Below are 27,103 nucleotides of genomic sequence, written 5' to 3' on the forward strand. Positions count from 1 at the left end.
TCCGATCACATTCAACTCGCGTATTCCTGAACTACGTACCTCAAATTGAGATATAACCTTGTTTTTGATCGAGTAATTCCATGAAATTACGACTAATTTAAATTAGATATGACAAAAACACGTCTCGTTATGTACATGATCTGCAGTTACGGTTATCAAAGTACCACGTATCGATTTTAAGTTGCAAAGTACTACCACGGTTTAGAATCGAACTTCAAACATAACTAAGTTTTCCTTCTGAAACACTTGCGAGATTTCCGATTACGTTCATCTCGCTTATTCGTGAACTCCCTGCCTCCAATTGAGATAAATCTCGTTTATACAAATGTAATTTCATGAGATTACACGTAATTAGTGGTAGATATGTCATAAACATGGTTTCTTATGCGTGTGATTTACACTGTGTGTGTGTGTGATGAAGGAACGATGGCGGATATACCTTTCTGTCACCTTATGCTTCGTGCTGTGAATAACGAATCACACAGCGATCGTAATCTAGAGATGATGCTTGGGTGAAATCAGATAAAGAAGATTGATGCATCGTTTTAGGGCTGATTGCATTCGGGCCTTGGACCATTCGTAGGTGAGATTGTCATGACAGGAAAAACAGATTTAACGCTATGTTTGGGATAAACGAGAGAAGTGAAAGTAATAGGAAGGAATGGGGAAGAAGGATGAGTAACAATTCGTTAATATTTTATTTTTTAATTTAATTTAATTATTACTAGTAATGTTAATGTTGTTTAGTTGAAGGTGATTAATTTTCGATTTAACTCGTTGCACCGGTTTCTATAATTTTTATTTTTTTCCTATTTTTTTTACATATACGTAGATATTTGGAAGTTTAAATATTAAAATGCACATAAATAGAAGTTGAAAATCAATCCAAATAACTTAAAAAAATATATGTAATTTTAAGTTTTATATTAATCTACGTACATCAAAAATAAAATATAATATAATACAGAAACAAAATATAGTTTTAAAAGAATACAAACGCATTAAAAAGTTTTATAGCATTTACCATGTGTATTTATTCAAAGAAATCAAAATATATTAAAAAAAATAAAAAAAAAATAAAAAAAAAAAAAAAACTAAAGTTTAGTATAAAAATGATTCATTTGTACGTGTTTTTATTTAATTTAACCGGTTTAATATAATCGGTTCAACCGGATTTTTGTAAATACCACCGATTCATGCAGGTTCAGAAAGAGACATGAAATCAATGCTAGTTGAACTGTTCATTTATGCGGTTCCCGGACCAACCGGTTCGACCGGCTGGTTCAAACCGGTTTTTAAAACATTGATTACTACACGTTTGGTACATGTATCGATTAGTTGTTATTCTCCTCCGTTAATACCTTCCACGTGATTTGCACACAAGGGTTAATTTTGTCGTTTTATTCAAAAACACTTTATGAATGTTAAGATACCCCCATCCTCTTTGTTATAAAGAAAAACATATCACATATCTATCTTACTATTTTCTTCTCTATAACTTCAAGAAAAACTCTAATAAATCATGATTACTTTAAATGACAAAACAAGTTAAGTGCGGAAGAGTAAACTTATCAGCTGATATATAAAATGATAATGAAAGACCACATGCATAAATAAATAAGCATGATGAACAAAAGAGCAATCAAATATATATCTTAAAAAAATGTCTTAGAAAGATGATGGAAAAGTGTAAGGAGAACCACAAGTCGGTTCTTTTTTTATAGACACATATGTGGTCAATCTTGTAAATAAGTACCGACACAATATTGGCCTAAGATGATCTACAAACGTTAATAGTTAAGCATCTTAACTAAATATAATATAATAATGGATACTATTAAAAGACAAAATACAAAAAATCAACTTCTTCTGATAATTATCTTCAGACAACTCAACTCGTCGGTAATACAAGTCTTCGGTCAACAACTAAGAAGGATCTTTTACGGAGGGTCACTTCAAGATTCATTAATCTTCCCTAAAGTGACCAAATTCGCTTCACAATCTCTATCATTATACGCGTTAAAGCTTAAAGAGGCTCAAAGGCTACGTTCATGATGCTCTTCATGAAACAATTAAAGTAATGATGTTTTTGGCTTAGTTTGAAGAACAAATTCTATGATGTATCATCCATTATATATATTCTTTGATTAGGTTATCAAAGGTCCTAACTAAATTGGTATAATGCTAATAAATAAAAGTAAAGTCATTTTTTGGTTGTCATCATAACCAAGAAATTGCTTAGATTGATTCTAGGACAGAGATAAATGATTTATTAATAGACAAATTAGAAATAATTATAATTAATTTAGAATTAATTAGAATTAATTTGGATTTAACTATGGGTTAATTATAATTAATCAAAGGTTGAATGACTAAAGCTGAAATTATTCAAGAGTTTAGCATAGGAGAGGTTCCAGAACCTTCCTCTTATTGATGTTTTTTAGACCCTCTATGTCACACCCCCAAACCAAGGATGGTGGAAACGTCCGGAGGTGGATGACTTCATTTATAGTATCATAATAACGAGTATAATAGTGATCAAAGTAAATACAACCATCATAAATATAATCGAGAAAGTTACATGGTTTCATGAGTTACCTGTTTCAAAATTGATTACAATGTAATGATAAAATGGTTTGTCTAACGTCGTAACGTTCCATCCTCAAAAGATGGTAGTCACCTGTTTTTATTGATTACTTGAGAATACAAGTAATTTTGAAAAGTATCAACAATTAAGTTGGTGAGTGCATAAATTTTTGTTTATAGAGTTGAAAACATTTATTTGTAAATGTAGTGTATGCATAAGAAAAAATCCAATATTTTCGTTATAAAAAGAGTTGTAGTCTTAAGACCTAAAGGCCGAAATGTACACGTATTTTCCATACTTATAATAATGTATGCAGTTTTAAATAAATAAAAACTCATTTGAATGTAAAAAGTAAACCATATGTGTCATTATCTCCCTATGAGAATTATTATAACCATACTATTGACATAGTAACCTGTTACGACGTTCTTCAGGCATCGGAATGTTATAACAATTATCACCCCATACCTACCAGTCTAGTTGTTGCAAGCAACTAATGTGTGGGTTGTCAATCCCAATATAGATCTATATACAAGTAGCATGATCTCTCTACAAGAGACTCTGGTTATAACTACATGATTTTTTAACCAGTACTTTAAGAGTCAATGAAGTAGTGCCCCACAACCGGAGTTAACGAGTTTACGTGTAATGTAATTGAAAACCCTTTTTGAAGTAGGAATAGAACCTTCCTTAGTAACTTCATAGTGTTAATGTACCATAAACTATACCTATTATAGTTTATCATATATGTTTGTAGTGAGTGAAAACCCTTTATGATGAATGATTATTTTTGTTTCATGAAAGTAAACTTAACAGGAAACACAATCATTATGTAGTTATTAGTGTTATACACCTTGCTCAACATGTTACAAAGTGCTAATAAACATGTAAACTGTTTTTACTAGTTTTACTTTTCTGTCCTTGTTTTTATAAAAATCACCAAAAGTCGATCGAAAACTACTTCCGTAAACTCTGGAAGTTCAGAAAATGTGTCTAGTTTGTTCATAATTTTTATTTTGATTTTTAGTGGTCTCTAACCAGTGTGAAAATTTCCATCTTCACAGACTAGTCCGAATTCATTTCTGAAATGACAGGTAGTTTTGCAAAAATCGCCATAAATTGTAAAAAAAATTGTATGAATATGTGCAATTAGTCATTTGAAAGGTATGAACCTAAACTATTGCATATTGAACAGTTTTGAAAGATATTAAGTTTAAGATGGTCAAAACAGTTCGATAATGGATCATAACTTTTCTGTTGAAAGCTGTTAATTTAGTTAGAATATGTTTTGGTGTTGCAACTTGTACTCTCCCCCTTAAAACTTGAAGAAAATGTGAAAATATGGGGGTATGAACTCACCTTGAGTGATTTATTGTAGATTGGAAGGTTGAGGATGAAGGATTTCAAGTCAAAAACACTTGAACAACACTTGAGGTTTTGACGATACTATGAACAAATATATGAATATTTGTGTAAATGATCACAATTTTTATAATAATGTGTAGAATATTTAGAAGTAGGATGTATGAAGAACTTACGAAAAATGGAGGAAAAATTGAAGTCCTCCTAGGGATTTTCGAGTTCTAGAGAGAGAGAAAAAAAAGTTTGTCTTTGGATAAAGGCAAATGTGATCTTTGGAAATGTGGAGAATAAAGGATTTCTTGTGTGAAAGTGGAAAAGGGCCACAAAGGGAGGGTTCACACCGAACCTTCTCGGTTCCTACTATGCGAAGGTATCCGGTGAAAGAGAGAGAGAGAGAGAGAGAGGGCTTCGGTCCAAGGGCTAGGGGCGAATCTTCCCAGATTGACACGAAAGTCCCATCAGAAGCGAAAGCTCTTGCATATGCGAAGGCATGCGAAGGTTCGCATGTGAATACCTTCCTTACTTCTTTTGGTTTCCTTATTCTGTTTTAAGTTGATATCGACCATGGGACGATTCGGGATGGTACTGATGATCATATAAACATTTGAAAATGTGATTTTAACTAACAAGAGTTCTAAGAGAGATTGGGAGAGATTTTGAGAGAGATTTAGGAGAGATAGAGATAGAGTGGGAGAGATTGAGAGAGACTTTACATGTAGTCGTCGCTAGTGTTTTGGCCTATAATGCAAGGTTTGTAAACCCAATTATGTCTTATTATGAGTATTTTACACCCCTGAATGGTACTTAATAGTGCTTTATAGAGTCATTGCATCACTCACCCTGGTTAGGGTTTAGAACTTCAGAACATTTGAAACTTTTGAGTGACACTTTGTATTATGATAGAAAGTTGTACATTAGAAAACATAGAATAAACCCTATCATACAAGCACTAATTGAGTTTATCGGTTTGACCTGTTGACTTTGACTTGACCATAATTTGACGATTGTTACACTCTAGGGTTTTTGGAAACCACCTAAATAATCAAGGACCTATATAACTGTAACATATCAAAAATCAAGGTAAAAATTTCATTTTCAAAACCAAGTCAAACACCACAAATGTTTACAAAACATAGTTTCCAAAAAGTTATAATCGTGAATCAGAGTATCCAAAATCAAATATCATACAATCCGAATGATGCACGATCAAGCCTTCACTTTGCCTCTATCCTCTGAAGTACCTGAAACCATAACTATCAAACTATAAGCCGAAGCTTCATTATTTATTATAACACCCGAAATCTTGAGGAGCAATTGTAATGAATGAGTCAAATTTGGAGGACTGGACATGCGTGTTGAAGGAACCAACATGACGTGCCTGGTTAAGGAAAAGTGTGGTTCTTATTAAGGTCAACACGACTTGTTGTTGTCTAAATGTGACATCCCCAAAATGACGGCCAGAAAATACCGATTTTGTTTATGCTTTGTTTGAAAATCAGAGTCACATTTTAAATAAAAGTGTTGTGGAATTTGTCCCAAAACAAAATATGATAAAGATTTATCAAAAGCATTTCCAAGGAAATGTATTTCATTAAAAGACTTGGGATGTCATGTTCGATACAGATCAAAAGCATAAATAATACAATATAAGCCTTACTACATTATTTCGTATCTACATGCCTATATCCGTAATCCCTCATCCAAAACATCACATCTATGCTCATGCGCAACTACCTGTAATGCAAGAAGCTGAGTGGGTTAGGCTTGAGAGTCTGGTGAGCACATAAGGTTTTTAACCCACAATAAATAAGTTTATTAATTTCTTCAATCAACAACAACCCGATTACCCGTTCCCGTTATCCTCACTTTACGTCCCTAAACACCTATCATTAGGGACCTAGCCTAAGGATCATTATCGGGATGGACACCACCACTAAGGGGGTTCCTTAGCAATAAATGTCCTAAAGGCAACCATGTGGGGGATGGAGTACACCGGTGAACACACCGTTCACAACACCTACAGGTTACGAGCCTGCCAGCGTTCCACTGGACTGTCTAGAAGAGTCTGTGGTCATCATCTATACTCCGCTAGATGACTGCATCAACAACAACAACATCGAGGTCTCTCATCATTTTATCACACATCACCTATTACATCTACCCATGTTTTACCCCAACATTTTCGTAGATATAAAATACATATATAAAGTTTAAATCATTGAAACACATGTATAAAAACGTTCATCCAACATAGATAGCAAATATTCATATAATATGCACAGATAGCACGTAATTTATATAAAATACTTCATATCTATGTGTAAGATTAAAGTAACTATGCACTCACCTGAAAAGGTGGTGAATCCGAACTCAGACAGTGTTTCGCTTCTTAAAAACAATTTCCTTCGACGAAACCTAGTATTATTACCACTAGACTTTAGTCTATTATTCGTCGAGACTAATTAATAGTCTAGCTATTATTACTATTATATAAGCGTCAAACAATACTTATATAACCCATAATAATAGCCCAAGTACTTATTATAAGTTGATAATAACGTTACTATAATTAAATAAATAATATATTAAAAATAGCGTAGGCGTAGCTCACTTACAACGGGTTTTATAGAAAATCGGGCTTTGCTTGGAGCAGCGTTCTCGAGCCAAAAAGCTCTTCTTCTCGGAGCCGTCGAGCACTCCGGGGCTTCCGCCTCGTGCTAGGGAGGTTCCCTAGGCTTTTCGGGGGATTTCAGGGCTAGAGAGAGTAAAGAGAAGAAAGAGCGGAAAAGGTGTGAAGAAAATGAGGGTGGGAGAGGTGGTATTTATAGGGTGAAATGTGGCTGAACTTGGTGCCACATGTCACCATCTGGTGGCAAGCCTTGGGGAGAAAGCAATGGCCAAGATTGTGCCACATCACCCATTTTCACACAACACACTTTCGACTTCTAAAATCCATAACTTTCACATATGACCTCCGTTTTTGACGTACTTTATATCCACACGTAGGTAATAATAAGATCTACAACTTTCATTTTGACTCCGTCGGCTAATTCTCGATCGATCTTAAATTTAACAGTACAAGGAGATTATACTGTTAAACGTCTGCGTAAAATTCATAACTTTTACATACGGACTATGTTTTCGTCTGTCTTTTCACCGTTGATTTCCTATTAATGAGATCTTCAACTCTCATTTAGGTTGCATAAGCTAAAAACCGCTCAAACTAAAATTCGAGTTTCGGACCGTGCACTGCTAAGCCGAATCTTAGAAAAATTATAACTTCCTCATACGAAGTCAGATTTGGGCGTTCTTTTTATGGATGTTCTCGGTTTAACATATACTACAACTTTGGTTTAGATCACTAAGGCTAAAAAGTCTTTCATCGTAAATTCACTATTTACGTCTCCCAGTACCGTGTCGGTTTTGCCGTAAAACTTCGGCGAACAATAACTTCTTCGTTGTAACTCGGATTTTGGCATTCTCTATATCTCCGGAATCCTTGTTTCGACCACTACAACTTTATATAAAGATAACGGGATTATCTCATACTTTAATTTTGATGCTTATTTTTATTCTTTATTCTTTATACATTTATAATTAAATAATAAGAACATAAATACACATACTTCACATAATACTCAAATATTTCATCTTTATTACTTCAAAAAGAGTTACAATAGTTGACATAGAGTATTACATTGTCAAAAATGCTTAGCTATGAAACCCGGACGTTACACTAAACACGGCGTGTTGGAAGCTGGGTGTAACACCGTAAATTTTCAAACAAAATTTTCATTTTAAAACACAATAAATCTCATGTATATTTTCTCAAATATCACAAATATCTCAAACGTCAACAAATCCACAAGTAACAGACTGTTTAGACAACCGCCCATTGAAACCCCTATCTAACATTGTTATAGAAGACATACACGGACTACATCTTCGTCATATAACTCATTAAGTGAATGTTAAACACCTTCATAACATGGTCTAATTTGACCGAGACATTTATCGGGACCTTAGGAAAGGTACGGGAACGGAAGGTGGAGCCGGATGCAGAAGTAGAAAAATAGTCACAAAACCAAAAACCGGTGATGAGACAAAATTCTTTCTTCCCGAAAGACAACTCGTAACCCCCAATCTCAAAAACCAATTCCTCTACCTGGCTTCGAGAGTCGGTGACAACTTCGTGACAAAAGACGTAATGTAGAAGCAAAGGATCCCCATCTGCGTTCAGAATGTTTAACCACCTCCCAAAACATGTATTCCAGAACTTAGTCTTGCATCCGAGTCTATCTTTCAATGCTACAAGAATTTCCCCGCCGATTTTGGGTTTACATGAGAGTGTAATTGATGCATAAAAAACCATATCGTGCCGCACAAATAACATAGGTGTTATCACTTCATTTCGAAATGGAAATGACCAATATTACAGACCATTTTTGGAGCAGTTCCGGATATGTTCCACATGTTCCAGACGAGTTCATCATGTTTCGGAACCGTTCCTCGCGTTCCGGAGGCTTTCAGAATGAAATTTTAAGATCCATAACATGACATTTCAATGTAAATCAATAATACCTAAACATCTAAACTATTTTTCAGTTGGTCCTACAACATTGACACATTTAATTTAAACTCCGGGACGTTTTCAGCTCATTCCGAAGGTGGTCTACGAATTCCGGAACAGTAACAATAGAAAAATAAGAACCTTAAACAAACAAAGAAACTATGTAAAGATAAAACGAAGAACGTACCTGTAAAATAACGGGGTTGTAATGCTTGTTTCCCATGTTGGAGATTAGTTATGTGTATAGGAAAATAGCAACAGAGAAATCTACTAAAATAAATGAAGATCAATTTTACCATATGTCAATCTCTTATAAGTTTTAATATTTATCATGTTGTGATATTTTTAAAATAAAATAAAATCCACATGTTATAGTAGATTAATCACATATTATTGTATCAAATAAAAACTAAGATTGTTAGAATTATTAAGGAATGTAGGAAGTCAAATCAAACGTCAATGATAATTAAAAGCAAATCTTAACCATAAATACATTCCTATTCCTAAAATAAAAGAAATTATTTATAGAAATTTATTTGAAACTAACGTATATAATATAATATATAATATAAATAATATATACTAGTTAGTAATGTTTATTTGTATGTTTTTTAAATTATATATTATCTACGAAGAGAATTTATCAATATTCGAAATTTGATCTTAAAATATTACTTGTAAAAAACTGTGTTTTCACCTTTCACACACAAGCAATGACAGTAAATCGATCGATTAGGGTTCCTAATCTACCGTTCGATTTCCCGAAGATACAATAATTGGAGGTTTACTCCGACTTCTTTCCCAGTCCAAATCGATTTCATCGTCAACAATTGGAAAATCAATTATACTTTCATATACATAACGAATCTCCATTTGTAGGTTTCTGTTTACATTCTGTTCTGGAGAGAGAGAGCGCAAGAGCAACAACAAGAGCAATAAATCGTTGTCTGTGGACGCTCACATCTCCATTGCCGATCGCCTTGCTGCCTTTCATCAAGTCCTTTTCGGTCACCCTTGTGTTAGATCTCCTTCGATCAGGTAATTCTTCATATGGCCGTTGTCGACATCACCGGAGCGTGTTGGATTTCGTGTTTGCTTAATTATTGATAGGATTTTGGTTGCCGAACTGATGGTTAACTTGCTTATTTATATTAATCCGGTTTTGTTGGTAGAGATCAAGTTTAGCTGTCTGGCGATTGACTGATAACGTCATTTTAAATTTGATTTCATCTTGTAGTCTGTATTAGTGCATGCTAGCAGCAGTTGAAAGATAATTGATTCCGCTATTGAATTGTTTGGTAAGTTCCATGGATACAAATCTAACGAGTTAAACCTCAAAACTTGCGACTTTTATGTAGGAGGCACGGATTCAATTTTTCCTAATTTTAATAAAAAAACTGATTTGGTTACAAAATTTAATTGATAGAAAGTATCTACTCACTTGTTAGGTTCGTGCTGAATTGAACATTATATCATGCCAAATTTGATCTTTCATTTCATACAGTTCTTCTTTATGTAAGTTTACAACTACTTCTGACCAACATTAGCCCTACAATTTTAATCTTTATGATTGCTAAGCTTGGAAAGCCAGTTCTACTTCTACCCAAACTTATCAATAAGTTGTTAAAAATAGCAAAGCAAAATACACTTTATTAGTTGTGGGTGCATGAATTCTGGTGGTTTTGTTATTAGATCTCCATTTAGTTCTAGTCTTCTAGATGTGAACTCATTTCTCATTAACTGCAGTTCTTAGAATAATCGGTTCTTTGCTACCCATATAACATTGTTACTAAACTTGCATAGGCAGGAGGTGCTTTTTTAATGTTAGCGGTCCACCAAGTTGCATTGTGGATCATAGATTGACATGAGTTTACTTTTACTCGACAGTGTTTCTATATAAATTCACTTCGTATATTTGCATTCCCGCATAAGCACCATGAAGTACAAATCCTACTAAGTTGCACCTTATTTTTGGGAAATGATGGAGTACATGATTATAGGATTCCAGGCCTAGATGCTTAGACCTCTGGTTTTAAAATCCATAAAAATATATTGATAAGTTTGGCTAGATGCTCATTCTAGCCCCATCCAATAAATCTACCGAAAAGCAACATGTGTATGCAAATGACCTCTAGCAATTATGCTCAAATCAACATGTTTGGAGACTCTAGTCAAAGAAATTCAACGAAGAGGGGAAAGAATTGTACTTGCACGAAGCAATAAGTTTTGTGAAAGTGACATGATTGGGTTGAAATATGTGATACCTCCCTCCTCTTCCCCCAAATCCTCTCAAAATGCACTTTGTGTTTTGTTCAACATTGCAATCATCTACTGAAGATGGCTAGCATTTTGTTGTTACCTAGATGGTTGAGAAGGCACCTTGCTCATTGCCATATAAAAACATGATTTATGGAAAGTGAATATGTCGAGATATAATCATATTATATAAATATACAAAATTATAAAACAAGAATTACTAAAATTTAAGGGCTTTTTTGTATATCAGCTATACTTCCCCTGTCTGTGTATGCATAATCCATGCATGTCTATGCTGTGTGTTAGATACAAAATGATGTATAATATAATTTTGAGCTTCATCAAAAAATAACACGCATGAAATTGCATGATCTTGCAGATTATTTATGGAAGCCTAACAATAAAGTGATACAGTTCAACATAAGCAAGCAATGGGGACTGAAAATCCAAACCGTGTGAATACTTATCCAGGGCCAACTCCTACTCCTTTTGCAGCTCCTCGAAGCAACATGCCCATTTCTTCTTCTCATCCTGTGGTTGGATCAGAGGCCTCTGCTTTCAGGCCTACATCAGTCCCTGCAACATTAACTACTCCATTTTCTTCTCCTGGGCCCACGGTTGGATCCGGGACTCCTGGTTTTAGACCCATGCAACCAGGTAGGCCTACTCCTTCATATGGCCCACCAACCACAGGACCTACACAACGTTTCCCAACTCCACAGTTCCCCTCAGCAGCTCAACCATCCATGCCACCAACTTCCGGTGTGGGGCAGCCCATATTCCCTCCAACAATGAGACCTCCACCTCCTGGCCATGTTCCACCAATGTCAACCTCCCTAAATCGTCATCCACCACCAGCACCAATGGGATCACCACCCCAAAGCTTGTACAGTGTTTCTTCTAGGCCAAACATGCAGCAACCTACACCCCCAACAGGACCACCATCTTCTTTACCTGGCTATATACAGAGTAACACAGTAACATCACCACCACCACCGCCACCACCAGGTTCTCATCAAGGAGGCTATACCCCTCAGCCAATAGCATCTTCTCCTTTTTCTTCTAATCAAGTAGGTTATACCCCTCAGCCAACCACATCTTCTCCTTTTCCTTCTAATCAAGGAGGTTATACCCCTCAGCCAACTGCATCTTCTCCTTTTTCTTCTAATCAAGGAGGTTATGCCCCTCAGCCAACCGCATCTTCTCCTTCTCATCAAGGAGGTTATCCCCCTCAGCCAGCCGCAGCTGCTCCTTTTTCTTCGCATCAAGGTGCTTATGGACAACCTCCACCAGGAGCATCTCAACCAGGAATGTATGCAGGAGGCTCCGCACCTCCAATGGGAGCTATGGCGGGTGGTTTGGTAGAAGATTTTAGCTCACTTTCTCTAGGATCTACACCTGGATCATTTGATGTTGGGCTTGATAGTAAAGTATTGCCAAGACCACTGGATGGTGATGTAGAACCAACTGCTTTTGCTGGGATGTATCCCATGAATTGTGATTCTAGATTCTTACGACTTACCACTAGTGCTATACCAAATTCACAGTCTCTGGTTTCAAGGTGGCAATTGCCTCTTGGAGCAGTTGTTTGTCCCCTGGCAGAAGCTCCTGAGGGGGTGGGTGTTCCTGCACTCAAAGCAACTACATAGATGTTTTGTGTGGTATTCAATAAAACAATTGTCTAACTATTCTGCTGTTTATTGTCCAGGAGGAAGTTCCAATAGTTAATTTTGCTACAACAGGCATTGTGCGTTGTAGAAGATGTCGCACATATGTGAACCCGTATGTGACTTTTACGGATGGTGGAAGAAAGTGGAGATGCAATATATGTGCTTTGCTTAATGATGGTAATACTTTTAGTTCCTTTCACAATTACATGAACTGTTTTTCAATATTGGTGAGTCTTGATTGAAACAGTACACTGACAATATATTATCGATGTATGGAACTGTTTCTCCATAATGTGCCAAATCATTATTTTTATGCTGCTTCATCATCAGTTTAGAGAAGATTATTGATTCATCACTGTCATGACTCATGTATGAAACCTTGTTACCATTATGATATTCATGCTTAATAATTTCTATCTGTAATATATTATACAGTGCAAAATGATTATTTTGCTCATTTGGATGCCACTGGAAAAAGAGTTGATCTGGATCAACATCCCGAGCTTACAAAGGGTTCTGTGGAATTTGTTGCTCCTGCTGAGTACATGGTTCGGCCTCCAATGCCACCACTATACTTTTTCTTGATCGATGTATCGATATCTGCAGTTAAAAGTGGAATGCTTGAGGTAAGCTTTTTCTTTAGATATATTCTTGGAAGCATGTATATATTGTTCTTGGCTTGTACATGTTATGTAAGAATAGGTGCCTACTACCTACAGTTATGTTTGCAGGCATGAAATTGATGTTGTGCAGTGATGCAACACCAGTTGTTTTGCTGGAACCTTGATCAATTTATGAACAAATGTGTTATGGGACCCAAGGGGATGCAAGTTCTAGAGTATGCAGGCTTGGTAGATTAGAATAATCATCTTTATAGTATTTTTTGTGTGTGTTGAAAACCTAGGAACACAAATTATGAACCTAGTTGTCATATTGTTAAAAAATTTCAAGATGCTAAATACATATTGCATGAAGAACACAATCAAATTGGGCTGCAGAGTAAACCAAGATTCTGTTTCTTTTTGACTTACTGTAGAAAGAACGACTTATTTATATCAAATAAGTATTTCGTAAATGTATAGTTTTTTTATTTTTTATTTTTTTTTATATCATTTAGAATTACATGCTGAGCAATTGTCAAACAGACAGTTCAACAGTAATTCTAAATATAAGGGTGAAATGGTCATTTGTTGTCATTCAGCCCAAAAAAGAAATAGTATCCATTCATACAACACTTCCTCCAGTTAGATATCATACATCATTTAGTCAGACAAAAACAACATATAATGAAGAAGAAAAGTGACAAGGCCTAAATGATTTGCATTTAAAGGTAGGAGAACCAGTACATAAATTCAAGCATGGAAGTAAAGTATTGATTGCATATAGAGTTTCATGACAATAGTCTTGAGCTGCCTCATATTGTTACATACTTTAAGGATCATGAATTCATGACCATCAAGGTTATTCACTTATTTGTAAATAACAACCAAAAACTTGGGGGCAATAAAGTCATGAACAGGAAAAGGTTAAATTGGTCATTAAGCAGACTGAAATTTTTAAGACGTCGTCCTCCTTAATTGACCTTGGAATCCTATTCAAACACATTGACTCTTTGTTTCACTGATTCATATATGATCCAAGTATCAAATTCCCATGATAACATTTATGCATTTCTTTTTGTTAGGTGATGGCACAAACTATAAAATCTTGTTTGGATAAGTTGCCAGGCAGCCCCAGAACACAGATTGGGTTCATTACTTTTGACAGCACCATTCATTTTTATAATATGAAGGCAAGTGATTTATAGTTTAACTGCCTATACATTATACATTATTCGTTATTATAATGTTTAACTGATTTTGAACTTAAAAAACCACCCTTGTTGTTTTTCTTTTTCCAGTCATCTTTGACACAGCCTCAAATGATGGTCGTCTCAGATTTGGATGATATTTTTGTTCCATTGCCAGATGATCTCCTTGTCAACTTATCAGACTCTAGACCTGTGGTTGAGGCATTCCTGGATAGCTTGCCTTCCATGTTTCAGGACAATGTCAATGTTGAATCTGCTTTTGGGCCAGCCCTCAAAGCAGCTTTTATGGTTATGGTAAGAATCTTTCATCCTATATCCTATAACTCATGGAATTCAGTTCTCAACATTTCATTCTTTTAGAAATACTCAAATACCCTTTTAACCCTATAGAGTTTCACAAGCAAACACCTCTTCTCGCTCATCTTCCATCTCCTGTCAACCAAACATGTGATGGAATTGAACTCCTACAAATTCCAATTCCTTTTTACAGATTCCAACTCCTTCAAATGCATTCTGCAACCATCTTACATGTCTTGCGTGATGTAAATATGTATTTTTGTTTATGATGTTTGGCAATTGGTTTTCTGCAATAACATCATTAATAAGCTATGTTTTGTTTTAATTTTTATTCAGAGCCAACTTGGAGGGAAATTGTTAATATTCCAGAGCACTCTTCCCTCGCTTGGTGTTGGTCGTTTGAGGTTGCGTGGAGATGATCTTCGTGTTTATGGAACAGATAAAGAACATGCTTTAAGAATACCAGAAGACCCATTTTATAAACAGATGGCAGCCGATTTCACTAAATTCCAGGTTGCAGTCAATATATATGCATTCAGTGACAAGTATACTGATATAGCTTCACTAGGTATGCACCCACCCATGCACAACTTCTTTCTATATTTGTCTGCTCTCTGGATAAATGGTATTTTAGAAATCGACAACTTCTTTCTGTTCTCATTAAGGCCTTTAAATGAAAAAGAAAATCTCTCTTTACTGTTGTTATATATAAATTTTATGTGTTTTGAGGATCAAGAGTGTTGATTGTTTTACTTTTACATGCATGATGCAGGCACTTTGGCAAAATACACTGGTGGGCAGGTATATTATTATCCGAGCTTCCATTCTGCCATTCATACAGAGAAGCTGAGACATGAGTTGGCTAGAGATCTTACTAGAGAAACTGCATGGGAAGCTGTCATGCGTATCAGATGTGGGAAAGGTTAGTCTACTACTTCCAAAACTATGCCCCTTTTTTCTTTTTCTCTTTTTCCCTATTAAGTGCCATCAGGATAAATAATGGGCAAAAAATATTTGAAAAATAATGACAGCACATTTGGGAAAATGGTTGGAAAAAAATAGAGGGTTTACTGCAAGAAATAGCAATTCACTTCTATTGATTTGTTTGTTATACTATTACAAGTAAAAAAACAGTAGTTATGTACCACTGGTAGTTGCCATTTTCAGTAAAAGACTGATTTCTATTAATCTGTCTCTGCAGGAGTGCGTTTCACTTCTTATCATGGAAACTTTATGCTAAGATCCACAGATCTATTAGCACTTCCAGCTGTTGACTGTGACAAAGCTTATGCAATGCAATTTGCTCTTGAAGAGACATTGCTCACAACTCAGATTGTATATTTCCAAGTGGCTTTATTGTATCCTACTACAATTCTTCAATAATATTTCTGTGAAACTAAACTTTTTCTATAACCCTAGCTTCTAATTCTGAATACTTAACTTAACCACCGAAAGATACACCGCATCCTGTGGTGAAAGGCGTATTAGAGTACACACCGCTGCAGCATCAGTGGTTGCAGATTTAGGAGAAATGTATCGCCAAGCAGATACTGGTGCCATTGTTTCCTTACTTGGTAGATTAGGTAAGCAAAGTCTATATATTTCTCCCGAAAAGGAAAAAAAAGAGATTTTAATTTTTTTTTTTTTAAATGTTTGTGACTGTGCAGCAATTGAGAAATCTTTGACTTATAAATTGGAAGACGCGCGTAACGCAATCCAACTAAGAATCGTGAAAGCTCTAAAAGAATACAGAAAACTTCATGCTGTACAGCATCGTGTGGGAAACAGGATGATTTACCCGGAATCATTAAAATATTTATCTCTTTACGGATTGTCACTATGTAAATCAACCGCACTTCGTGGTGGGTATGCGGATGCACAACTTGATGAAAGATGTGCAGCAGGCTTTACCATGATGGCTTTACCCGTTAAAAAAATGTTAAAACTCTTATATCCTAGCCTGTTACGAGTCGACGAGTATCTCGTGAAGGTAATTTGGCATTTTTTAGTTGAGGGTTTCAGTAGTACTTGGTGATGCTTTATGGTTTATGTATGGTATACGCAACGCAGGCACCTAGAGTTGATGGCGAATTTGAGAGAATTTGTAAACGGCTTCCACTTGTTGCAGAGAGTTTGGATTCACGAGGGATTTATATATTTGATGACGGTTTTCGTTTTGTGGTGTGGTTCGGGCGCATGCTTTCGCCTGATTTAGCCAGGAATCTAGTAGACGAGGATTCATCTGCTTCGGACTTCTCCAAGGTATGTTTGACCTAATATTTTAATTTTTAAAATATAATTTAACAATAATAATAATACAACTGATTATGATATGGGGTTTTTAAGAGCCAGGTCTGTCTGAATGAACGTGAGAATGAATTGTCGAGAAAGCTGATGGGGATATTAAAGAGACTCAGAGAAGGGGACGCGTCTTATTATCAATTATGTCACCTTGTTAGACAAGGGGAACAGCCTCGGGAAGGTTTCTTTTTGCTGTTGAATCTGGTTGAGGATCAGGTTGGTGGTATGAATGGTTATGCTGATTGGATAATTCAGATCCATCGACAAGTCCAGCAATAATATCCACCAGGTAAGCTGATTTCCTCTCTCTACTTTTTTATTTCATTTTTTTTTTCTTTTTCATATATGCTGACTGATTATCTGCTGGATTAACAGGGGGACTTCAAATCAAATACATGAATTTGAATTTATTTTTATCACCGTTTGAGAGTTATGCCAAGGACATCTTTTTATCGGGAACTTATCTATCTATATCTAATATCTATGGTGCTGATAAGACGTCATCCTGTTTGTTTGCTTCTTCACCATGGATTTTTGTTTCACTAGGCTATATTTTTAAGTTATATATATATACACTCATACACGATTGTTTTCTTTTTCTTGAACCAAGGGTTTAAAGCCAATCTAGGCATGGCCCAACATAAAACCTTTGTTTTGTTGGTTGATGAATTTTCATAGGAGATATGAAACGAGAGCGTTTTTTTTTTTTTTTTTTGCAGGAGGGTATTGTGTCATTTGATTTAGAGTAACGTTTGATAGACTAGTGTTGCTTTTTTGTTGCCAAAAACCTTGTGTGTAATTCGTTTTTCCTGTCATAAAATTGTGGTCTAGATACGTAAACGTTTACTTTTTTTTGGTAAATTAACCATTAAATATTGAGACAATTGTGGATTGTATATTTGCATATACAACTTTCGTTTTTCTTGAAAATTGATTTAAGATGGTTGATTGATATCAGTTATATCATTTTACTAAATGAATCTATTAAATTAGATATTGTTTTCTTTTGTAGAGACAGTTTCTAGATTTTGTATATGCGTTACTATGAACCAACTTAGTATGAGTATTTGTTATTTTGCTATTTCTTTATTTTGTTATTATTGAGATAGAATTTAAGATAGCTGATTTATATAGATAAATTCTACTAGAGTGTAAGTCATTAAGTATTATATTTTAGTCGCAATTGAAGTAACTTTATGGTACTTGTAACTACAAAGCGTTTTTTTTGGTCTGAAGATTGATTGTAGTTTTTATTAACAATTACATACTGTTAATAAACATTTGAGCATCGAATTCACAAATTAAGTTAAAGCTAGTATATTACATACCTTGTAGCTCTTTCTCGGTTAGTCAAATTCGTTTGTCCAAAGTTGCATGGGCAACTGGCATGAATCTAGATTCTAGACATATTTGTAAATTGCAATCATCTTAATAGGTCACTATTTTATTAGATTCTCGATATGATACTAAGGCCAATGCTAAGCACTCCTATAAAGTAAGCCTTACAAGACAACAAATCCTACTAGTGGCATGTATAACATATATTAGTATAGACAACAAATCCTACGAAGGCAAACTAGTGTTCAAATCTTGATCTTATTATTAGGTAACATTATACAGCGAGAACTAAGTCATTCTAAATATAAAACATATAAGTAAGCATATAAAACCTAAAGGCATGCATACCATGTAACTATCAATGTGTTCTCTGGCTATCTAGTTCATTTAGATCCGAGGGTGTGTGTAGGAAGGATTCATCACTTTTTGCATGTCATGTCAACATTTTTTTTTATTTTTCTTTCTCTCACCAAAATCTAGATTGTGTATTGAAGAATCTCATTTTTTTTAAATATATTTCATACAAATATTATATTCATTTTGTAGAGAATTGAATACCATGAATTTTAATATATTTTTTTTATACTAACCAATTACACAAAGAAAGAGATTGAGGGATAAACTCCGCTCACCCTTTTTCCTTCACCATGGGTATGGTGTTCCAGGATGTGGAGACCTTCCTTCTTTCTTTTCCCGCTGCACATCCACTGGTCTTAAACCAAATATTACATCCGTCCCAAATTAATTGTCCACATTTGATTTTTCCAGGTTTTATTTTTCAACTTTGACCTTAAATATTTTTCTTTTTGATAGATAATACTTGATGCAAAATATATGAATTGATTGTATTTTAAATGTCTTTTTATTATTATAAGTTGACAAAACTGCAAAATTGATCCCTGTGATTTGTAAAAAACTATGGATGAAATCTAAAAAGTTTTCAACTTGTATGGAAGATCCAAAATCAAAAATTTGTTGCGAATTTAATCCCAAAATCAAGAACTTCCTGTAAATTTGGTCCTTAATGGACTTGAAATGATGGTGCTGCCCTTTTATTATTATTTTTTAATATTTTTCATATTAATTTTAATACTTTATTATATAATATAAAAATTAAAAGAAACAAAAGAATGGGCCACTCCTGCATCCCCTTCCCTTCTCTTTCTTCTAACTTATCTTAAAAAACACAGATCGATGCTTCAACAGAGCATCTTCTTCATTTGGATCCTGTAACCAACCATGGATCCCATCACCCCATTATCTGATATGTTCTTTGAGATTAATATGTTTGTTTGTTACAAGACACATATTTCAAAATTAGGAGATACTTCTCTTTTAAGCATTTTATCGAGCACCCAAAGTGCATAGCTCGTCTACCCCATTTGAATGCATATTTATTAGATTATTTTAACCAAATAGATGCAAACTTGTTCCTTCCGCAACCATTCAATTCAAGGAGAATGGCAGATGGAATACGTAATCAAGGATTTAGGGATACCAAATAAAATAGAAGGAATATGTAGACGTCCCTGTTCTTATTCAGGCTTGTGCTGTTATTTTGATTGAAATTGTTGATTGCAGCTGCTGCAGTGGTGGGTTTATTGTGACGAGTTTGACTTGTGAATCTCCAAGCACATTTGAACCTTGATGCTATAGATCGTCTTCTATAGGGAGCGATTGATATGATTTAGTGAATATGAGATTTAATCATGCGTTTCGTGTAATTATAGACTTCAGATACTCTCCCCCTTTTACTGAACGAGCTATGGAGATTTATCAATCCATATTTTTCAAAATAGATATATGTAATTTTACTGGAAGATAATGAACAATAAGAGTAGCAAAAATCTTGTGGAGCTGAATCGAGTATTGGTGATTTCTTAGCAAATAGCATATTTGCGAATAGATCTTTGAAGAAACGAATATTTGCAAGCTTTTTAGGCATGAATATTAGTTCAAAGATATAGTATTTTTGAAGAAAACACACACACATGAAATTTCGGAGAAGAAGATGGTGGTTGGATTTGCAGGTAGAGGAAGAAGAAATGCAGGTAGAAGAAGAAAGTCAAAGAGATAGATGGAGAAAGAAATGGAGGGTACGTATGGATTGTGTGGCTTATGGGATTTTTTTTTCTTTTTTTTTACTATTAAAATATAAAAGAAAATAAAGAAAATGTAAAAAAGAAATAATAAAGGCAAAATAGTCATTTTAACTATTTTAGGACCAAAATCACGAAAAAATCTTAATTTTGGACCTTTCATGTAAGTCGAAATTTTTTTTGGATCTTATCCACAGTTTTTACGGAACCACAATGACCAATTTTAGAGTTTAATCTTATAAGTTTCATCAAGTAATATATACCACAAATAAAAATATTTAAGATCAAAATAGAAGAACAAATACTTCAAACATAAAAAGTGGATAATTAATTTGGAACGAAGCGAGTATTATCTTATACTTATTGAAATACGTATTGTACGGGTCATTTGAAATAATTGTTTAGAAAACACATTTTAAACCCATATATTTAATATTTTGTGGAGAAGTACCCATAACTAGTTATAAAAAAAAGATTATACGGAGGACATATCAGTTAACATGAGAAACAATATGATTAATGTGCATACTATCTAAAACATGATAATATTGTTTTGTAAATATCCTCAAGCATTGTGAATCTGCAAACCTCATTAGGTACTTTCAACCAATCGTGAATGTATGTGCAAATAATAGGCCAAATATAGAAAGCCTAATCAGTAATATCAAAGTAATATCAAGTTTAGACAAAAGGATGAACACATTATATATAACATAAAAGCTTAAAACCTTCGTGAACTGTATATTTTCTTCTCTTTCTTCATTGTATACGAGAGTCTTCGCCTTTTCATTTTGGATACATATCTTTCCTTCTGTTTTTTTTCTTTACTAATATCTTATCAACTACAACCTATAATAGTTTACTAATATCTTATCAACTTTGGGGTACATATCTAACTCTACTAATATTTTATCAACTACAACCTATAATAATTTACTGTTTACATTTTCTATAAGATAAAAATAATATCTTATCAACTTTGGGGTACATATCTAACTCTACTAATATTTTATCAACTACAACCTATAATAATTTACTGTTTACATTTTCTATAAGATAAAAAAAAGGTAATTGATTTTAAGTAAAACAAAATATATATATATATATATATATATATATATATATATATGTATATATATATACACAACATCACAATAAGAGTCAGATAAAAAAAAATTACATATTCATATAAACTAAATTAATACGACCTAAATAAAAAAATAGTATTAGAAAACATGAAAGTAATATTCCAACTAAAATTTTCTACGTAGCTAACCACACACACATTTATAAGTTTTTAGACGAACAGGTGTGGGCAAGGGGGCTCGGCGTTATTAGTGACATGACAACTAATAATGGCCCCATGGTGGGAGGAACACCGCCCCCTAGCCGTTATTAGGTGTTACGGTAATACACGTTATGGCCATCGCACGAGGTAACGTTGTGATTTCTGTGTATTTTCCTTCAACGACTACATTTTTTGACCGTTTAAATCAAATGGTAACATGAAAAAAAAAAATCAAGTTTTATATATAATACCATAACCTATATTATTTTTTACCTACATCACACACACTTCTCTACATATTTCTTTCAATATTTCAAAACCAAAATATGGATGAATTTGATCCGGCCCATCCGTACAACGATGATAACAACGAAAATGATTTGTTCGTGAGTATGATGTACCGGTATTATACAAGCAGTCTATTACAGCCATATCCAACTCCATTACTCACGCGACGTGCGGCGTTAAATAGAGATCGTGAGGAAGGGCATAGATGACTACTTAACGATTACTTTGCGGAAAATTGTGTCTACCAACAAAGCGATTTCAAAAAAAGATTTCGTTTGCGAAAAAAAGTTTTGAAAGAATAGGCAACACTATGGAAGCAAGGTATCGTTTGTTTCAACTTTTATAATTTATAAAATATCACTTTTAGATAAATATATATATATAGTTTTTATGTGTTTAATATTTATTTAGGTATCGTTTGTTTACTATTTATTTAGGAATCGTTTGTTTCAACTTTTATAATTTAATAAATGTCATTTTTAGATAAATATAAATATAATTTTTAGATAAATATAAATATAATTTTTACGTGTTTAATATTTATTTTGTTATGAATTTTTCCAAATGAGATATGATACTAGAGGCAAACGAGGATTCACAGGGATGCAAAAATGTGTTGCTGCAATTAAACTTATGGCAATGGGGCAGTCGCCTGATTCTATTGACGATTACATGAGAATGTTTGAGAGGACCGCACAAGAAACTTTGTATTTATTGGCAAGAGGTGTTGTCAAAACCTTCGGTGATCAATACTTGCGCAAACCTTCGTTACATGATATGCAACAATTATATGCGGTGCATGAAGAAAGACATGGTTTTCCGGGTATGCTTGGGAGCATTGACTGCACAAACTGGAAATGGAGAAATTACCCTGTGGCGTGGAAAGGCCAGTATTCGAGTGGTCATCATGGAGCGCCTTCGTTGGTATTAGAGGTTGTTGCTTCACAAGATTTATGGATTTGACATTCTTTTTTCGGGGTTGCGGGTTCTAACAACGACGTCAACGTTCTCGATCAATCACTGTTATTTGACGTTCTTTTGTCAGGAAAAGCCCTGGATGCTCCTTTCACAGTGAATGGAAATGAATATAAGTTTGGGTATTACCTTACAGACGAAATATATCCATAATATTCTACGTGTGTGAAGGCGTTTCGACACCCAATAGATCCAAGGACAAATATTTAAAGAGACGGCAAGGAGCATGTAAAGACGTTGAACGTGCTTTTGGGGTTTGAAATCAAAATGACACATTGTGGAACATGCGGCGAGACCTTATGAGTTAGATACTCTACGATACATCATGTATGCATGTATCATAATGCATAACATGGTTGTCGAAGATAAATGACGCAATATTGCAACGTATTCTCCTACGGAACCAAGACATTTGCAATTTCAACCAGGGACATCATAATATTTAGATAGAGTGGTTGATATTCAAGATCAGCGAAAACACAAGCAACTCCGTGAAGTCTTGGCGGATTATATCTATGTTGGTCACGAAGATGAAGATGAATAGTTTTAGGGCAAAAAATGTAGGTTTTATCATCTTTTTTTTTTTTTTTTTTTTTTTTTTTTTTTTTTGTTTTTTTTTTTTTTAGGTTTTGAAATGTTTTTGTGTTTTGTTGTATGTTTTTTAATTTTGTTTTTAATTTAAGATTTATTAAAATTTTATTTTTACGTTTCAAATATAAATAAATAAAAAAAACAAATTCGAAATATAGAAAAAAACATCAAAAAAAATAAAAAATAAAATAGAAAATAATTTGTGTTATCACATATTATTAGATGTTGCCCATTTCCACCTTGGGTGTTATAACACCGTGTATGAGTAGGATGCTGACATGACACCTTTTGGGTGTGGTAACATGTGATAATATGTTGTCCACACCTAGTAGTCTTATAAATTTTATTTACTATTATTGTTTTTTACTTACTTAAAGTTGTCATCATATAATAATAATCTTCAACTGTAACCTACTATAGCATTTGTTACCAACCCACTGCATAACAAGCCACATACTATTTTCGATTACTTTGCAATTAATCAATAAGCGATGCTACAAACAGGAAAACATCACACATGGAAGTCTATAACCACAACTTAAATTATCTACATGTACAAAATGACAATATACCACACGTTTATAAGTTTTTATAAATTGTATTTACTATTATTGTTTTTTACTTACTTAAAGTTGTCATCATATAATAATAATCTTCAACTGTAACCTACTATAGTATTTGTTACCAACCCACTGCATAACAAGCCATGTACTATTCTCGATTACTTTGCAATTAATTAATAAGCAATGCTACAAACAAGAAAACATCACACATGAAAGTCTATAACTACAACTTACATTATCTACATGCATAAAATGACAATATACCACACATATAAATTGTAACTTTGGAAACTAAATCTAAACCACATCGCATCATAAATATCAAAATGAATAGTGCATATTTCAATAACACTTTGATGATTATAATCGACTTCCTTAGAGAAATTTCAGACATACTTGAAGCAACTCAATCGAGGTTAGAAGAAAGTTTCACAATTGACGAAAATATCCGACTATACATAACAAATCATGGTGACGACGTAGTCTGCAGGTGTAGCCGTAGCGTTCACTAGCAGTCAGATAGTGTTAGAGTGTTGTAAGTTTGCGAGTATAACCGTAGCATTCACTAGATCCAGATAGTGTTAGAGTGTTGTAAGTCTGTGGGTGTAGCCGTATCATTCATTAGCAGCCATATAGTGTTAGAGTGTTATAAGTCTGAGGGTGTAGCTGTAGCATTCACTAGCAGCTAGATAGTGTTAGAGTGTTGTAAGTCCGCGAGTGTAGCCGTAGCATTCACTAGGTTGGTAGATGGCATGAGTGCGTTGTTAGGATTTGGAAGGAATAGTAGTACCCACCAGTTCGGGTGTAGCAGTGAGGATATGGAAATCCACATATTGGATTTCAGAATTACCCAGACGGATTAGATCTGGTTGAGCCAGCGATAGGACTGTAGGAACTCCACTATAGTTATGAGATCAAGGAAGCAAGGGATTGCTTAAGGATGTTAGTGATATAAGTCTACTATTCGTCATGTAGTAATCAATGTAAGCCTTGGATTTAGTAACGTCAGGATTTGATGCATGGACCCGACCATTTAGATTAAAAGGTTGTTAGAACCACAGGGTCATGATAACTAGTGGCAACTAGTTCCAGAGAAGGATTTCGTTCAGAATTCGTATGAGATGACTATGTGGGAGCCCTTTTAGCTCAGCGATCGGGCTGGAACCCGATAATTTAGATGAATGACGAACGAATTGAGACCAGGCAGGTCTTGATAGATTTTGGAAAGCATCCAGGTGGCAACATACTACTTCAGGCAGATCAATGTTCAGGCAATTTCAACTTTTGGGCAATATTAGTATTTGTGTTTTGGGTTGCAAGTACGGACGGAATAACAGATTGCTTGGGATAACTAAGTTAGTCACAACGAGATTAGCTGAGCCTTGGCCAAGTATAAGTGACTAGCAGAGATAATTGGGCTTGTGACCCTGAAATATAGTGGGAACCTCGATTTATTGGAAGTTGAGTAGCCTGTTGAAGGATAAAGTGGACTGGGTCCAACGATAATGATTCGGTATGAGTGGTATGCCAGGGAATCAGACCATCTCAAGACAACATATTTTAGACGGAGTAGATGAGGTCTTGTTGTGAGAAATTCGTTCGTATGAGGAGTTCAGGTCTTGCGAAGATTGGTCACAACCACTCTTGGAAGACTAGGGTGTGCCCAGAATGGTGACCATGTTACTAGAATGATTGAGCGTGTAAGGAATGGTAAGGAATGATTTTGAGGATGAAATCTAATTTAAGTGGGGGAGAGTTGTAACACCCGTTTAATTATTAAATAAATAAATTAATCAATTAACGAATGGTAGCCCTAAAATAAACAATTATATATTCAGGGTGTTGGTTTCGAGGAGTTAATTGGCATAATTTAGAAGTTAAGGGTTAAAGTGTAAAATCCAGACTTAATTGGTAAGTAATATTGAAGAAACAGGGGCTGCTTGGTAACAATTAGGATTCAATATGAAAGGAATTATGGAACCAAGGGATAAAATGTAAATTATGGATTTATATTGTAAAGAATTATGGAGTTTGGGGTTAAAAAGGTAAACACTGGATTAGTTTTTCAAAGATTCTCAAGGGGGAGGGATGTTTTAGTAAAATCTATGTTTTCTCTATTATACATGCAAATATGAATATTCCAAAGTATTGTTCTAACTACCATAATATAAAGTACAGGTAATATAAAAACTAGTAGAATTACATACCTCTTTGTTGGTGCTTGATTCCATGGAGCTCAAGAGCCTAGTGTCTCAAGTGTGACACCTCAAATGGTTCACACAACATCAAACGCACTTGGAATAACTTAGAGAGAAAATGCACACTTCATGAAATCGGCTTGCCCTCTACATACACACATAGTGGCCGATTTTTGCACAAGAATAAGATGCTTATATAGTTGTTACAATTAGGGTAAACCCTAATTGTCATGGCTTTCCATTTCCTTGGATCTATGGGTTCAAATACACCATGGAGCATCCATGGAGTATCCTATGGGTTTTAGCCCAACTTGATAATCCATGGAGTCTTAGCCCACTATACAAGTATGGATGATTTACACAATCAACCCATATATTTAATTAGTCTTCATTTGATCACTTAATTAATTCTAGATTAATTCTTGATCAATACTAATTAAATAATCTTATTAATATATTAGAACTTATAGTATATTAATAAACCTTAAGTGTTATTTCTCTCATTTTAGTCTATCCAAATACATGATGCCATGCAACCCAAATGGACCATGCCGGGTCGGGTGAAGTATATACCAATTATAGTTATGGACTTAGACACTAATCCAACAGTTTCCCACTTGGATAACTCTAAAACTATTATTGCAAGTACGACTTCATATGTAACACCCGTTTATTTATTAGTTAAATAAATAAGTTAATGGACGAGTGGTAGCCTGAAATAAATAATTATATATGCAGAGTGTTGGGTTCGAGGAGTTAGTTGCCACATTTTTAAAAGTCGGGGGTCAAAAGCGTGAGTTTGGAACTCATTCTATAAAAATTTATAAAGACAGGGGCTCCGTAGTAATTAATTGAATTTAATTTAAAAGGAAATGAGGTGGAGGGGCTGATTATGTCATAATTAAGATAT

General features: G+C 34.4%; 2 protein-coding genes across 4 annotated transcripts; both read left to right on the forward strand.

Annotated features, from left to right (window-relative positions):
- The first annotated feature begins 9,185 nt into the window (after nt 1-9,185).
- On the forward strand, nt 9,186-17,559 carry LOC145048611 (protein transport protein SEC24 A-like). Of its 3 annotated transcripts, none has more exons than XM_078997147.1 (15): nt 9,186-9,301; nt 9,399-9,557; nt 11,155-12,391; nt 12,484-12,622; nt 12,881-13,071; nt 14,130-14,237; nt 14,346-14,549; nt 14,889-15,120; nt 15,325-15,474; nt 15,754-15,910; nt 16,008-16,135; nt 16,220-16,542; nt 16,623-16,814; nt 16,899-17,142; nt 17,229-17,559. In XM_078997147.1, the coding sequence occupies exons 3-14, from the start codon at nt 11,207-11,209 to the stop codon at nt 17,130-17,132; spliced, it is 3,243 nt and encodes a 1,080-aa protein (XP_078853273.1). In that variant the 5' UTR covers nt 9,186-9,301; nt 9,399-9,557; nt 11,155-11,206; the 3' UTR covers nt 17,133-17,142; nt 17,229-17,559. The 3 variants fall into 3 exon arrangements, with proteins under 3 accessions (XP_078853273.1, XP_078853274.1, XP_078853275.1); XM_078997148.1 differs by lacking the exon at nt 9,186-9,301 and adding an exon at nt 9,757-9,817 and having other exon boundaries at nt 9,308-9,557; XM_078997149.1 differs by lacking the exon at nt 9,186-9,301 and having other exon boundaries at nt 9,308-9,557; nt 16,905-17,142.
- Nucleotides 17,560-22,430: 4,871 nt separating this feature from the next.
- On the forward strand, nt 22,431-22,829 carry LOC145047064 (uncharacterized). Its single transcript, XM_078995311.1, has one exon. It carries the CDS (start codon nt 22,431-22,433, stop codon nt 22,827-22,829), a length of 399 nt encoding a protein of 132 aa, XP_078851437.1.
- The last annotated feature ends 4,274 nt before the right edge of the window (nt 22,830-27,103 follow it).

This window comes from Lactuca saligna, chromosome 5, assembly GCF_052625555.1.
Source record: "Lactuca saligna cultivar CGN05327 chromosome 5, ASM5262555v1, whole genome shotgun sequence".
Lineage (NCBI taxonomy): Eukaryota > Viridiplantae > Streptophyta > Magnoliopsida > Asterales > Asteraceae > Lactuca > Lactuca saligna.

Coding starts and splice junctions, on each gene's coding strand:
- LOC145048611 (XM_078997147.1), top strand. CDS start 11,207: ATGGGGACTGAAAATCCAAACCGTGTGAATACTTATCCAGGGCCAACT. Junction 12,623..12,880: donor ATGTGCTTTGCTTAATGATG/GTAATACTTTTA, acceptor TATATTATACAG/TGCAAAATGATTATTTTGCT. Junction 14,238..14,345: donor TTCATTTTTATAATATGAAG/GCAAGTGATTTA, acceptor TTCTTTTTCCAG/TCATCTTTGACACAGCCTCA.
- LOC145047064 (XM_078995311.1), top strand. CDS start 22,431: ATGAGATATGATACTAGAGGCAAACGAGGATTCACAGGGATGCAAAAA.